This window comes from Pongo abelii, chromosome 16 (genome assembly GCF_028885655.2).
Source record: "Pongo abelii isolate AG06213 chromosome 16, NHGRI_mPonAbe1-v2.0_pri, whole genome shotgun sequence".
Lineage (NCBI taxonomy): Eukaryota > Metazoa > Chordata > Mammalia > Primates > Hominidae > Pongo > Pongo abelii.
This window is the reverse complement of record NC_072001.2, coordinates 36,764,834-36,778,037: the sequence shown is the minus strand read 5'-3', so window position 1 is coordinate 36,778,037 and position 13,204 is coordinate 36,764,834. Positions and strand designations below refer to the sequence as shown.

At 38.0% G+C, this 13,204-nt stretch overlaps 2 protein-coding genes across 3 annotated transcripts in view; one reads left to right on the top strand and one right to left on the bottom strand.

Moving 5' to 3' along the window:
• The window catches only part of AVEN (apoptosis and caspase activation inhibitor), a 168,395-nt gene that overhangs the window by 23,936 nt on the left and 131,255 nt on the right, over nt 1–13,204 (top strand). Inside the window, exon 2 of the mRNA XM_009249655.4 lies at nt 12,035–12,212. Coding sequence (XP_009247930.3) covers nt 12,035–12,212 — 178 coding nt within the window. The remainder of the gene's footprint in view (nt 1–12,034; nt 12,213–13,204) is intronic.
• CHRM5 (cholinergic receptor muscarinic 5) overlaps nt 1–13,204 on the bottom strand; it is a 99,209-nt gene that overhangs the window by 52,469 nt on the left and 33,536 nt on the right. The gene's annotated exons all lie outside the window — the stretch shown is intronic.

Below are 13,204 nucleotides of genomic sequence, written 5' to 3'. Positions count from 1 at the left end.
CCGCCCGCCTCGGCCTCCCAAAGTGCTGAGATTACAGGCGTGAGCCACTGCGCCCGGCCTATTTTGTGGAATTTTAAAAAAAGTGCTGCTTTGTTATCTTTTTCCTTATGGTAACAGCTTTGAATGGGATTTGACTGTGATCCTTTATTGTTGCTCATCTTCATGGAAAGTCAGTTTTCCCAGCTTTTAGAAGGGAGACACACTGTTAAGGACAGCTTTTCGGATTTCAGGACTCTAGAGTACCAGAAGTCTTCTGTTGTCTTGAAGTGTTTAAAAAGATGGTCCCTGCTTCTCAAATCCGGCATCCCTCACCCCCTCTGTCTGACCCTTCCTTTCCCTTTATCTTTTATTATTCCTCTTCTGCTCAATTTGAATTCTGCCCCCAGGAGTTTCTCTTCAGAGTGGAGTTTTGTCTGGCAAAAGAGCTTTGGTTAGTTAGTTTTGAGAGTTCAAGGGGCCATATTCTCAGCTCCTTCAGCCTTAGTTGCAAATTCCTTGAACTCACCAGCTGTTGGAGTAGACCCAACATATTTAGCCGCTGTTCTCAGATGGGCCCGCTGAACTTTCCAGTTGAGTGCCTGTTGGTTGTTTTGGGATGCCCAGGTCTGTCAGATGCTGTGTTGATCCTCTCTGCTTCCTCTCACAGACACTGGTACCTACCTTGCAGGTCTTGTGACTATTGGTGATTTGTACCTGCTCATATTTGAGACTTTGTGGAGATACTTTGTCACCTAGGCTTTTGTGGCTGTTTCCCATGGATTTTTGATTTTGTTATCCTAGTTGCTCTTTGTATTTTTTATCAGGGGACCTGGGAAATACCATACTGCTGCTGCTGCCATCTTCCCAGAATCCTCAAACGTGTTTTTTTTTTTTTTTTTTTTTTTGGTGAGATGGAGTTTCACTCTTGTTGCTTAAGCTGGAGTGCAATGGCACGATCTTGGCTCACTGATCTCTGCTTCCTGGGTTCAAGCAGTTCTCCTGCCTCAGCCTCCCAAGTAGCTGGGATTACAGGTGAGTGCCACCACGCCTGGCTAATTTTTCATATTTTTAGTAGAGATGGGGTTTTGCCATGTTGGCCAGGCTGGTCTCAAATTCCTGACCTCAGGTGATCCACCCGCGTTGGCCTCCCAAAGCGCTGGGATTACAGGCGTGAGCCACCATGCCCAGCTAAACGTGTTTTTCTTTTTTCAAAATTTCCCATTGTTGATCTCCCTGGGTTTTGTTTTGAACAGCTGTTATCTCTTGGTTAGAAGCACGTTCTTTGCTAATACCAAGGCAGGGGGTAATGAGAGTTCCCTCTGTTATTGAGGCTGGGAAGAGCCAGCAGGCGGAAGATAGCAGCTGTTCCTTCAGTAGGCTCATCTCAGGCCGTGAGTCTACATCTAGAGCAGAACTGTTTCTTGCTCATGGGTCCTCGTACATACTCTTCCCTCAGCCTGTGATGTCATCCTCCTGCTTCCCACTGGCTCACAAGCCTGGTCCTGAAGATGTCCCCCATTCCCCCTTCTCCCCCATTGGTGATGTTTTTTTCTGTGCTTCCATAACATCTTGTGAATGTTTTATAGTAGCTGATATCACACTATATATGTTTACTTCTCCATGTTTCCCATAGCACTGTGAGTTCTTGAGGCTAGGGCCCTTGGCTTATTGGTCTTTGTATTCCCAATGCCTGATCCAGTGCTGGGACTCAGTAACTACTCAGGAAACACTGTTAAATGAATGTTGGCAAGTTAGTGTTGCAAGGAGCAAAAGTAGCTCTCTGTGGACATATTGCAGGACAGACAAATGTAACAATAAGTGCCCCTTAGAGTTGTACTTAAAGAAATAAGTTTGTCCTGGGAAGGAACTATCAAGGGGACTGTTTTTATTTTCATTTTATTTAAAACATTTGGCCAGGCCCAGTGGCTCACACTTGCAATCCTAGCACTTTGGGAGGCCAAAGCAGATGGATTACTTGAGATCAGGAGTTTGAGACCAGCCTGGCCAACATGGCGAAACCCCACCTCTGCTAAAAATACACATATTAGCTGGGCGTGGTGGCGCGCGCCTGTAATCCCAGCTACTCAGGAGGCTGAGACATGAGAATCGCTTGAACCCAGGAGGCGGAGGTTGCAGTGAGCCAAGATGGCGCCATTGCACTCCAGCCAGGGCAACAGAGTGAGACTCTGTCTCAAAAAACAAAACAAAACAAAACAAAACAAAACAAAAAACTGTGATAGGAGGAGACACTGGTCAAGTTCTTAGTATGCTACATTCATTCTGATTATAACCATTAAAAAAGGTGGTGGGGAATTTAGGAGATTTAAAACAGACCACAGACCATGACAATGATTAAGAAATTGGAAATTTGTGCTTATAAAGGAAAAAATAATGGTTAACTCAGGTGAAGAGTAAACATAACCCCAGAACCTAGCCGTAGGACAGACTGGTGCAATGTGATTTCTGCATGTTCTTGCTTGAGGGCAGAGGCTTGACCTATCTAGGTTCCTTCTAGTTTAGTAATGCTTTACTTACATTAAGTTCTCTTCCTCTGGTGACTTGAGGGTTTGGAAAGTATCTTCAAGTGGGCCAGAAGACAACTATTTAATGGTCTGATTTTTCTGGAAAGTGGAATGTGATGACATTAAAACCTGAATAACTAAGGAAACCAGACTTGTGCTGGTAGATAAGAGAGTTGAAAATTTAACTGACAGAGACAAAATCTGGCCATTTGCAGCATTAAGCATATGCAGTGAAATCCCAGCAAAAATGGAACAGAGAGGCAGATGTACCTGAAGCATCCCTTTCCCCCTTCAGAAAAACAGTAAATGGTCAGTGGCAATGGTTCAGGTAAATACATTTTGCACACCAAGGTCACCCAGAAATGCTCAGGGTATTTATATAAAGATATTTTTTATACAAATGACCTTTAATCATATGATTTAACAAAGGAAATTTTTTACTTATAGGCCTTCTAGTTGTGTCACTACTTATTGTGTGTGTCTGTGGATTAAATAGATTGACAAAGCAAAACGGTATCTTTTCTCTCAGATCATAACCACACCAAGAAGCAAATTGTCTTTATATAGGACCATTTAATGCCTTCTTTACTAGAAAAGTTGTTGATGGTAACCTAGTTCATAGACTTTACCTGGGAGTTGGGACTTGCAAAATGGCTTAATTTGGTAGTTTCCAAACCTTGTTAAAAAGCTTAAGAAGTCCCAAATTCTTATAAGAAGCTCATTTTTTAAAGCAGATAAAATGAAACTGATTCTATTGCCATTTCCCCCTTCCTTTCTACAAGGACTCCCTAAAAGGACCTCCACAAAGTGTAGTTTAAAATTACTAATTAGTCCAATAAAAGTTACTCCAGTCTAATTTCCCAAACTATCCTTAAGTCATTGAAGCATAGAACTCGCAAGGTCTTGACTTTAACAAATCCCATACTCTGTCCCTGGTGTGGGCTGCCTACGGATGCGAATTACCTTCCTGTGCCTTCCAGTTTTAGCTGACTTTGAAGCAAAATGACACACGTGAGAAAGATATAAGAACTTAGGGAAAGAGAGATGGAATGAGAGGCCTGTGAGATGAGTGGTTGAACAGCTGCACTGAGGGTTGAGTTCCCATTTTCTTGGTTGTGGGATGCCTCTCCTCCCTTCCCCTCTGCTTTTTCCATATACTGACCACAAGGAAGGACAGCAATATATACTACTTTTGCTAGAGAAACAGTTGAATTTGACTATCATGTGGATCATTTTATTCCCATTCTTAATGGCCACAGTATTTTGGAGCCCAATTATTTATTATTATGTACATTGTTCTGGGATCAAGAGATAATTCACATATATGCCATATACTGCATTTATTAATTTTTTCCAATATGATCATGTATATCTTATTTAATATACAATGTATATTTTATTTAATACACAAAGACAAATGGAAACACCCTTTTTTGTATATCCGTATCCTTTTTTATTCAATCTTTTATGAAATTTCACTTCTTGAAAGAATTGTTTTTGCTAGCGTAGTTCTCCCTGCCTTTTTTTCCTTTTTCATATAGGCCTAGTAAACAAAGTTTTTTTTGAGACAGAGTCTTGCTCTGTCACCCAGGCTGGAGTGCAGTGGCATGATCATAGCTCACTGCAGCCTTGAGCTCTTGGGCTCAAGTAATCCTCCTGCCTAGGCCTCCCAAAGTGCGGGGATTATAGGAATGAGCCACCATGCCTGGCCCTAGCACACTTTTCAAATATCGAAAACTGTCATTGAATTCTTTAATTATGATGGTTTATGAATTTTTCTATTGTTAAAAAGGTAATGTTTTTTAATAGTGAAAAAAGTAATGTAAGTTGTTGCTTATGGTCCAAATGATTATATAAGATAAAAATGACCTTAATAGGGTTACAAATATAAAAGTTGGCAATTAACTATTAATCAGTTATATATTTTAACGCTCAGTAACATTAAACATTTTGAAATGGGCTGAATTAATATTATTTTTCAGTTATACACATTGTAAAATTTTAATTGAGAATATTTGACATTAGTAATCACTGCGATTAGTTTTTGGTGACTTTTTGTTGGAGGGTTTCCTTAAATGTGTTCTTTCTCATTTCTTTCTATTCTACCTATTCGCCTCTATGATATGATTTACCTTTTGTGAGGAACATAGGAGGTGGGTGAAAAATGTGTGAATGTTTTTGAACTCCTTACTAGCTTCAAAACAGGAAAGCCTTTTCTATACCTTTTTGCTCCAGAAGAAAGTAGAACCAAGGACCTGCAAAAACTAGGTTCTTAAACATAAAAGGCTTTAAATAGGATCTGTTGTCTGGTTGTTATATGTTATTAGTATTAATAACTTCTGAAATTTTACTGGCTTATCTGAAGGCTCTTGGTGATAGAGATAATCTTTAAGTATTCTCTTGGCAACTTCTTTTATTTATTTATTTTTTTGGGGAAAGAAAAGGTAGGAGGATATTTAATGAATAAGGTTGTCCAAGTATACTGTTCATAGGTGGGCCAGTTAAATTAAGCAGATTATAAATTAATGTAAATTATTGTTTATTTATTGTAAGTTAAATAGGATGGCAGCTTCAGTAAGTAAATCTTTTTATTGGTTTTGTTAAGCATATGTTTCCTTTTGTCTAGTCGGTCTAATCCATTATTAAAGGTAGGGGCTTGAAGTTTCTAACTATTGTTGTTAAACTTTCTATTCTCCCTTCTATTCTATCAGTTTTTGCTTCATATATTGTGAAGCTGTGTTCCTAGGAGCATATGTTTATATGTTCATAATTGTTATGTTTCTTTTTTTTCTTTTAAGAGACAGGGTTTCACTCCATTGCCCAGGCTGGAGTACAGTGGCGTGATCATAGCTCACTGTAACTTCAAACTCTTGGGCTCAAGTGCTAGGACTACAGGCTCATGCCACCATGCCCAGCTAATTTTTTATTTTTATTTTTGTAGCGATGCTCTCTATGTTGCCCAGGCTGATCTCAAACTCCTGGCCTCAAGCGATCCTCCCTACCTCGGCCTCCCAAAGCATTGAGATTACAGGCATGAACCACTGTGCCCGGCCCAATTGTTATATCTTTTTGATTGACCTTTTTATTATTATGTAACAGCCTTCTTGGTCTTTATAACAATTTTTGTTTTAAAGTCTATTTTGTCTGATATTTATGTAGTCATGCTAGCTCTTTACTGTTTGCATAGAATTTTTTTATGCTTTTTCTTTATTTTACTGCTGCTTGTATCTTTGAATCTAAAGTGAATCTCCTGTAAACAGCTATAGTTGGATATTGATTTTTAAAAAAAACTATGTTATAGGCCCAGCAATACAATTATACACATATTGTTTTATAGAATTGCTTTTAAAATCAGTAAAGGGAAGACAAGAGAAGAAATATGCATTTATGTGATATTTTATAGTTACATAATTACTGTTTTTTCATGTGGATTTGTTTTTTTCATGTGGATTTGAATTGCTGTTTAGGACCACTTGTTTTTAGTTTGAAGAACTTTGTTAGTGTATCTTGTAAGGTGGGCCTGTTAGAGCAAATTTTCTTATGTTTTGTTTATCTGGGAATGTCTTTTTTTCACCCTCATTTTTGAAAGATAGCTTTTTTGTATGTAGGATTCTTGGCTGAAAGTTTATTTTTTTTCCTAGCAACACTTTGAATATGTTATATTATTGCCTTCTGGCTTCCGTTGATTCTGATGAGAAGTTAGCCATTAATTTTCTTTGGGTTGCCTTGTGATGAGTTGTTTTTTCCTTTTTCTTGATTTTCAGTATTTTCTCCATGGTGTATGTGTGTGTGTGTGTGTGCGTGTGTGTGTGTTTGTTTTAATTTTATCTTAACAAAATGGAGTGGGTCTGCAGAATCCTTGTTTTTAGCTTTTAGCTTTTTTATTATGTATCTATGAATCTCTTTGCATATACAATAGAAGTTCGTTGAGCTTCTTGAATGTATAAAGGTTTTTCATCGGCTAGGCACGGTGGCTCACGCCTGTAATCCCAGCACTTTGGGAAGCTGAAGCGGGCAGATCACGAGGTCAGGAGATCGAGACCATCCTGGCTAACACGGTAAAACCCTGTCTCTACTATAAATACAAAAAATTAGCCGGCGTGGTGGCACATGCCTGTGGTCCCAGCTACTTCGGAAGCTGAGGCAGAAGAATCACTTGAACCCGGGAGGCGGAGGTTGCAGTGAGCCGAGATTGTGCCACTGCACTCCAGCCTGGGTGACAGAGCAAGACTCTGTCTCAAAAAAAAAAAAAAGGTTTTTCATCAACTTTGGGAAGTTTTCAGGCATTATTTTTCTTCTTTTTTTTTTTTCTTTTTAAGAGACAGGGTCTTGCTCTGTCCCCCAGGCTTCAGTGCAGTGGCACAATCACAGCTCACTGCAGCCTCAAACTCCCGGGTCAGCTGATCCTATCACCTCAGCCTCCTGAGTAGCTGGGACAACAGAGGTACACCACCATACCTGGCTAATTTTTATCTTTTTCGTGGAGATAGGGTCTTGCTATGTTGCCTAGGCTGGTCTTGAACTTCTGGCCTCAAGCAGTCCTTCTGCCTTGGCTTCCCAAAGTGCTGGGATTACAGAAGTGAGCCATGGTGCCAGGCCCACCCATTATTTTTGACTATTTTTTTCTCCTGTGATAAGTGATTTTTGTCTTCCAAGAATTTTGATATGTTTAAATTCTAATCCGCAGTACCTCTGAGTGTGATCTTATTTGGAAATAGGTTGTTTGCAGATGTAATCAAAGATAAAATAAGGTCTTACTTGATTAAGGTAGGCCCTAATCCAGTATAACTCATGTCCTCATAAGAATGGAGAAGATGCACACCCATAGAGGAGAAAATGGCAAAGGAAGAAATGCTAAGGATGCCAGCAACCACTAGAAGCTGGAGAACGTCATGGAACGGATTCTCCCTCAGAACTTCCGGAAAGAGCCAACCCTACCAATACCCAGATTTCAGACTTCTAGCCTCCAGAACTGAGAGAGAAAAACATTTCTGTGGTTTTAAGCCATCTAATTTGTGATACTTTGTTATGGCAGCTGTAGGAAAGTAATACAGTACCAGGAAATGGGGTGCTGCTCTAACCAATACCTAAAAGTGTGGAAGTGGCTTTAGAATTGTGTAGTGAGTAGAAGCGGGAAGAATTTGAAGAAGCATGATAGAAGCAGCCTAGGTTGTCTTGAAGATACTGTTGGTAGAAATACAGACATTAAAGGCAACTCTGGGTAGGTCTCAGATGGAAATGAGGAACATGTTACTGGACACTAGAGGAAAAGCATGCCTGATTTGAAAGTGGCAGAGAATTTGGCTGAATTACGTTCTGTACAGTTCTAATATGAATATGTAAGGGGCCATCGGCTCTTCTGTTTGGAGAATGACATAGAGTTATCATGACAATTCTTATTATTAGGAAGTTGATTCATTTTTTTATTTCATTTTTTCATTTTCATTCTGCAGAGCAGGTGAGGTCAAAAACGACCCTTGCCTATTGGAAAAGCTGCAAAACATTAAGCTACTCTTTCTAGTTGGGAATCTCAATTTGTTTTAAATGGATTTGTGTGTGTGTGTCATTGGACAAGATAATAGCTCGGCAGTAGTTTGATTATATAATAGGTCTTCAGCTTATTAATCTAAATGGATTCCTGTTACTCTCTGAACAATGCAACCAGTGACCGATGTCCAGGTGTGAACTATTACAGTGAAAACCACCAGACTAATTTTGTAACAATATTTATATGAAAATGATGCCTTTATCTTTATAGTTTTCACCTTGTTTTCTGATCAGTATTTTATTTGCTCTGTTCTTTTTCTCCATATTGAGGCTTTGCATATTTTTATTTTGTCTCACATCTTTGCACAATGAACCTATAAAATCTCTAGTTTTTAAGATACATCTTTCAGTTACATCAAATGTTTTCTAAACTTTTTTATTATTATATTACTTCTTACTACTCTCTTGTGAATGAAGGCTCATGACAACTCTGTTTGTCTCTGCATTTGGGTAGGAGTAATGAGATCCTTGTTCAGTGGTTCTTCTAATTTGGGGACTGGTGAGTCATTCATATGCACAAGGATCAGCCTATTATAAACACTTGGCAAGACCATTAATTCGGTCTAGGTCTCCCACTTTCCATTTCAGTGCTTGTTTCTCTGCATTAATAGTCCCTTACGTGTTTTAGATCATAATCCTCTTTTAGATCAAGTTAATTATTTTGCCCAGATTTACATTTTTGCCATGTATTATAGCTATGTTCAGAGGTTTTATAGGTTTTATACTAACTGGAGAAGCCTCTCTGAACTCTGTTCACCCAATGGGCCAACAAAAGAATATTGAATTTTCCCAGACAAAACCCTGCTGGTGTTTTCAGCTCTAGTTCTGTCCCGCAAATTCTCATCAGTTACAAGGCTATTTTTTTTTTTTTTTTTTTTTTGAGACAGAATCTCGCTCTGTTGCCCGGGCTGGAATGCAGTGGCGTGATCTTGACTCACTGCAAACTCCGCCTCCCGGATTCACGCCATTCTTCTGCCTCAGCCTCCTGAGTAGCTGGGACTACAGGTGCCCGCCACCATGCCCAGCTAATTTTTTGTATTTTTATTAGAGATGGGGTTTCACCATGTTAGCCAGGATGGTCTTGATCTCCTGACCTCGTGATCTGCCCGCCTCGGCCTCCCAAAGTGTTGGGATTATGGGTGTGAGCCACCGTGCCCGGCCAAGGCTATTTTCTGTAGAATGTTCCTGGTATTTGTTATTTACATAGCAGATTCTATTATATACCTTTAATCTGCCAGCATCTTTTGGTTCTGAGAAACTTGCAGGAATGCTCTAGTTTTCAGGCAGTCTTTGCAGTCCCTAGATCATAATGTAGAATGCCATCTTTTTGTTTTGACAGGGAGGCTTATGATGATATTTGTGGGCTGAAAGTGATCTTGAAAGGCCAATTAGTCTATTTCATGAAAGTGTATGAAAGTTGATTCAGGTGAGGATTATTGACTAGTGTTAAATTTGTTAAGTGAATGGTTGGGGAACTAGAAATTTACAGTGGATCAAATAACACTGCACAAACAATTTCCTAGATGAAAGAGGGAAGACATATCTGTACAGTGGGTGAGTGGATCAGACTTCATTATCCAAACCCTGTGGCCCATCTTAGTTATTATATATAGTGCTTATGTTTGTTCAGCCATCTTATGTGATGTAACAAAGGGTTCAAAGCACCACCTGTAATGTATTTTAGCCAAAAATATTTAGCTTGACTCCATTGAGCACTTACATTTTTAAGATTAGTTTATAGATAATATTGGAGATAAAAAAATCTGTAAATAATACCATGAGGAAGCAACCAGACCTGGCCTGGCCTTCTCAATAAGTCAGGTTGTAAAAATAGGGACTGTGCTAGATTCAAAGAGACTTAAGGAATAAACAATTAGATACAATTCGTGGTCCTGGATTGGATACTGTCTTGGAAAAACCAGCTGTATAGGACATTTTTTGGGTTAGGGAAATTTGGAACTAGCCTGGGTGTTATATGAAATGAAATTTATTAAGTGGAGAGATGAAGAGTATTTTTAAAAAATCTGGTGACCAAAAAGAAGTATATATAAATATGTACATAGAAAAAGATCTGGAAGTATGTGTACTGAGGGGTTAGTGGTACTCTGTGGGTGAGGGAATTTGAGATTTTTATTTATTTTAGTTTTGCTTGTCTTTTCCTCCTAATTTTCTCCAATGCATGTGTCCTGTTTCTGTGTTAATAAAAGCTTGTTATTTTTTTTAAGTCCACACTAACCCATCCTATACAGATGAGTTGTTTTAATAATTTTACTCATTTTTTTCTTGGTAAGGATTTTGTAATGTTTGGGACACATCTTTGAACCATGTCTTTAGATTCTACATGCATCTCTCTCTGTTTTAAAAATTTAATATTATGAAAATATTTAAATACATGCAAAAGTAGATAGAATAATAATATAATGATTTTCCATGTACCCATCATCCAGCTTCAGCAATTACCAATTAAGTATAGTATATTTCATGTCTATCCACCATTCCTCTCTACCCACTATTTTGGAGCAAACCTCACATGTCCTATCTTTTCATCCATGAAGAGTTCAGTGTTTATATCTAAAAGTTAACAACACTTTAAAAAATTACAATACCGGTATTATAACAAACAAACAATAAATTAGTGGTATTTCCTTAATATAATCAAATATCCAGTCATTATTTACTTTTTCCCAGTTGTCTCATAGTCATTATTTTCTCTAGATTGTTCAAATCAGTACAAATAAGTTCCCTACATTACAACTGATTATGCCTTAAGCTCTTTTGGTTTATAGGTTTCTCCATCCTCTCCTACCATTTTTTTCTCTTTCTGTTTATTTATTGAAGAAACTGGGCTCCTTATCTTCTAGAATTGTTCACATTGTGCATCTTTCTGCATGCTCTCTTAACCTTTCAGTGCCCAAGACTGGAAACTGTTCTCTAGCATGCATCTGAGCAGGGTTCCTATTTAAAAATCTATACGACATAGTCAGTTGTAATACAGGGAACTTTTTTATACCCAAGCTTTTCTGTTGAATTAAGATTTTGTGCCAGCTTTTTTCTAGGAGCGTTGTGTATGTGTGTGTGTCCACATGTATACAACTAGTTGCTCACACAGATGCTACCTCAAAAATCACACAGGCAAGTTGTAGAAATTGAGCCTGGAGAGTGCTAAGAGGGTACCTGAGAGGGCACTCACAGAAGGCTATCAAGGGAAAATGAAGTGGCCTTGACTTTGTCAGTAATTTGTCTCCTCTCAATATTTAAAAATAGATTTGTGTCAATATATAACATCAGAACGTTCATTAATCACCTATCTGTATGGTTCTGGTCATAACGTATTTATTTCAAACTCAAGTTGTTAATAAGAAGTACTAAAACAAATTTAGATGTGGAATGGTTTTCATTATTCTAGAGTATGGAATCATATGTATAAATGTAGTACCATGTGAATTCACACTCCATTTCACAAGTCATTGTCCCTCACTATATGTAATAGTGTTTTACTAGTAATGTATGTTTAAGTTAAATAGTTTTAAATAATGTCATACTTTCATTGCTCTAAAAAATTAAATAAAGCTTATAAACATGTTTATGGAATGTGTTTGTAAAATCCATATCCATAAATTGAAAGGGAGAGTTGATTTCCATCCTGAAGTCCTTTGAGTTTAAGATGCTTACAACCTTGATTATTTCAACTGGATGAAGCAACTATTGAAATAGGATACATAGGGATAGATTTTAGAGATCAGCTACACAAATGTTTAGGCAGCTGCTTGCTAGATTTCCTTTTCAATGATTACTGAAAAGTTCACCCTAAAAGAACACTCTGGTATAGTGTGATTCTCTTAAAATAATATTTAATATCTTCAGACAGCTTGGTCTATTGCTTTTTATTGTTATGTCCATGTACTTTTTTGTTTTATTTTACTGGGAAGTCTACTAAGGTCAGGATTTCCACTGCCTACTTATTGATTTGTCTCTAATGATTGCAGGTTGAAGATGACAGCGATGCAGAAACCTGTGGAGAAGAGAATGATGAACAGGGAAATTATTCTAAAAGAAAGATTGTCTCTAACTGGGATCGATATCAAGATATTGAAAAAGAGGTCAATAATGAAAGTGGAGAGTCACAGAGGGGAACAGATTTCAGTGTCCTCCTTAGCTCTGCAGGTATGAATTCCAGTTGCATGCATACTGTTTAGTGCTCTAAAAGTTGCACAGACATTTTATTTAGATTTTTAAATTCTACTTTTATAACTAGCAATTTATCCTTTGTTCTTTGGATTTTTAATTCAAGTAAAAGACAGTGTTTCTAATGGCTTGTAAGGGAAAAAAATGATGTTTAAGTGGAAGTAAGGGTTTCCATGTACTGATGTAGAATGACTAAAGTCTTTGCAATAGATAAAAGGCTTTCTGTAAGTGGAAAAAGCTGAGCCATGCTGCTGTAAATTTGATAGTCTGAGAAACATAAATGTTTTCTTTGATATTGGAGAAAACATTCCTTATATTTGTAGGAAGCATTATAAAGTTTCTAGAATATATGTTCTCTTTTTTTTTCCTTTTTTTTAAGTAGCCAGGTGTATACATAGTAGTGGATATGCACATATTGGAGCCATATGCACTTGAACACCAAGTTTTTGTTTTTGCTTTTGGATAGTCTTCTCTGTCAATACAGTGAAAAACCCAGCCTTTCCGTAATCAGCTGTAATCTAAGATTGATTGCACCTTGAGTGATGTGATGCTGGAGAGCAGTAACAGGGAAGAATGGAGGAGTGCTGGGTGTACAGATGGCTGCAGGTTCCTTACTAAGGTGTGGCGTAAGAGTTTAAAGAATAAGTGGAAGATAAATGAGTGATTTCCAGGTGTTGGGGATGGGAGGGTGGGAGGCAGATGTGGTTATAAAGGGGTAGCATGACAGATCCCTGGGATGCTGATACTGTTCAGTATGTTGACTGTGGTGGCAGATACACGAACCTACACAGGTGATAAAATTGTGTAGAACTTAATATGCACACATGTGCACAAATGAGTATGAATAAATTTGAATAAGATTGGCAGATTGTATCAGTTTCAGTGTCAGTCTTCTGGTTGTGATATTATATTACAGTTTTGCAAAATGTTATCATTGGGGGAAACTGGGCAATGTGTACAAGAGATCTCTC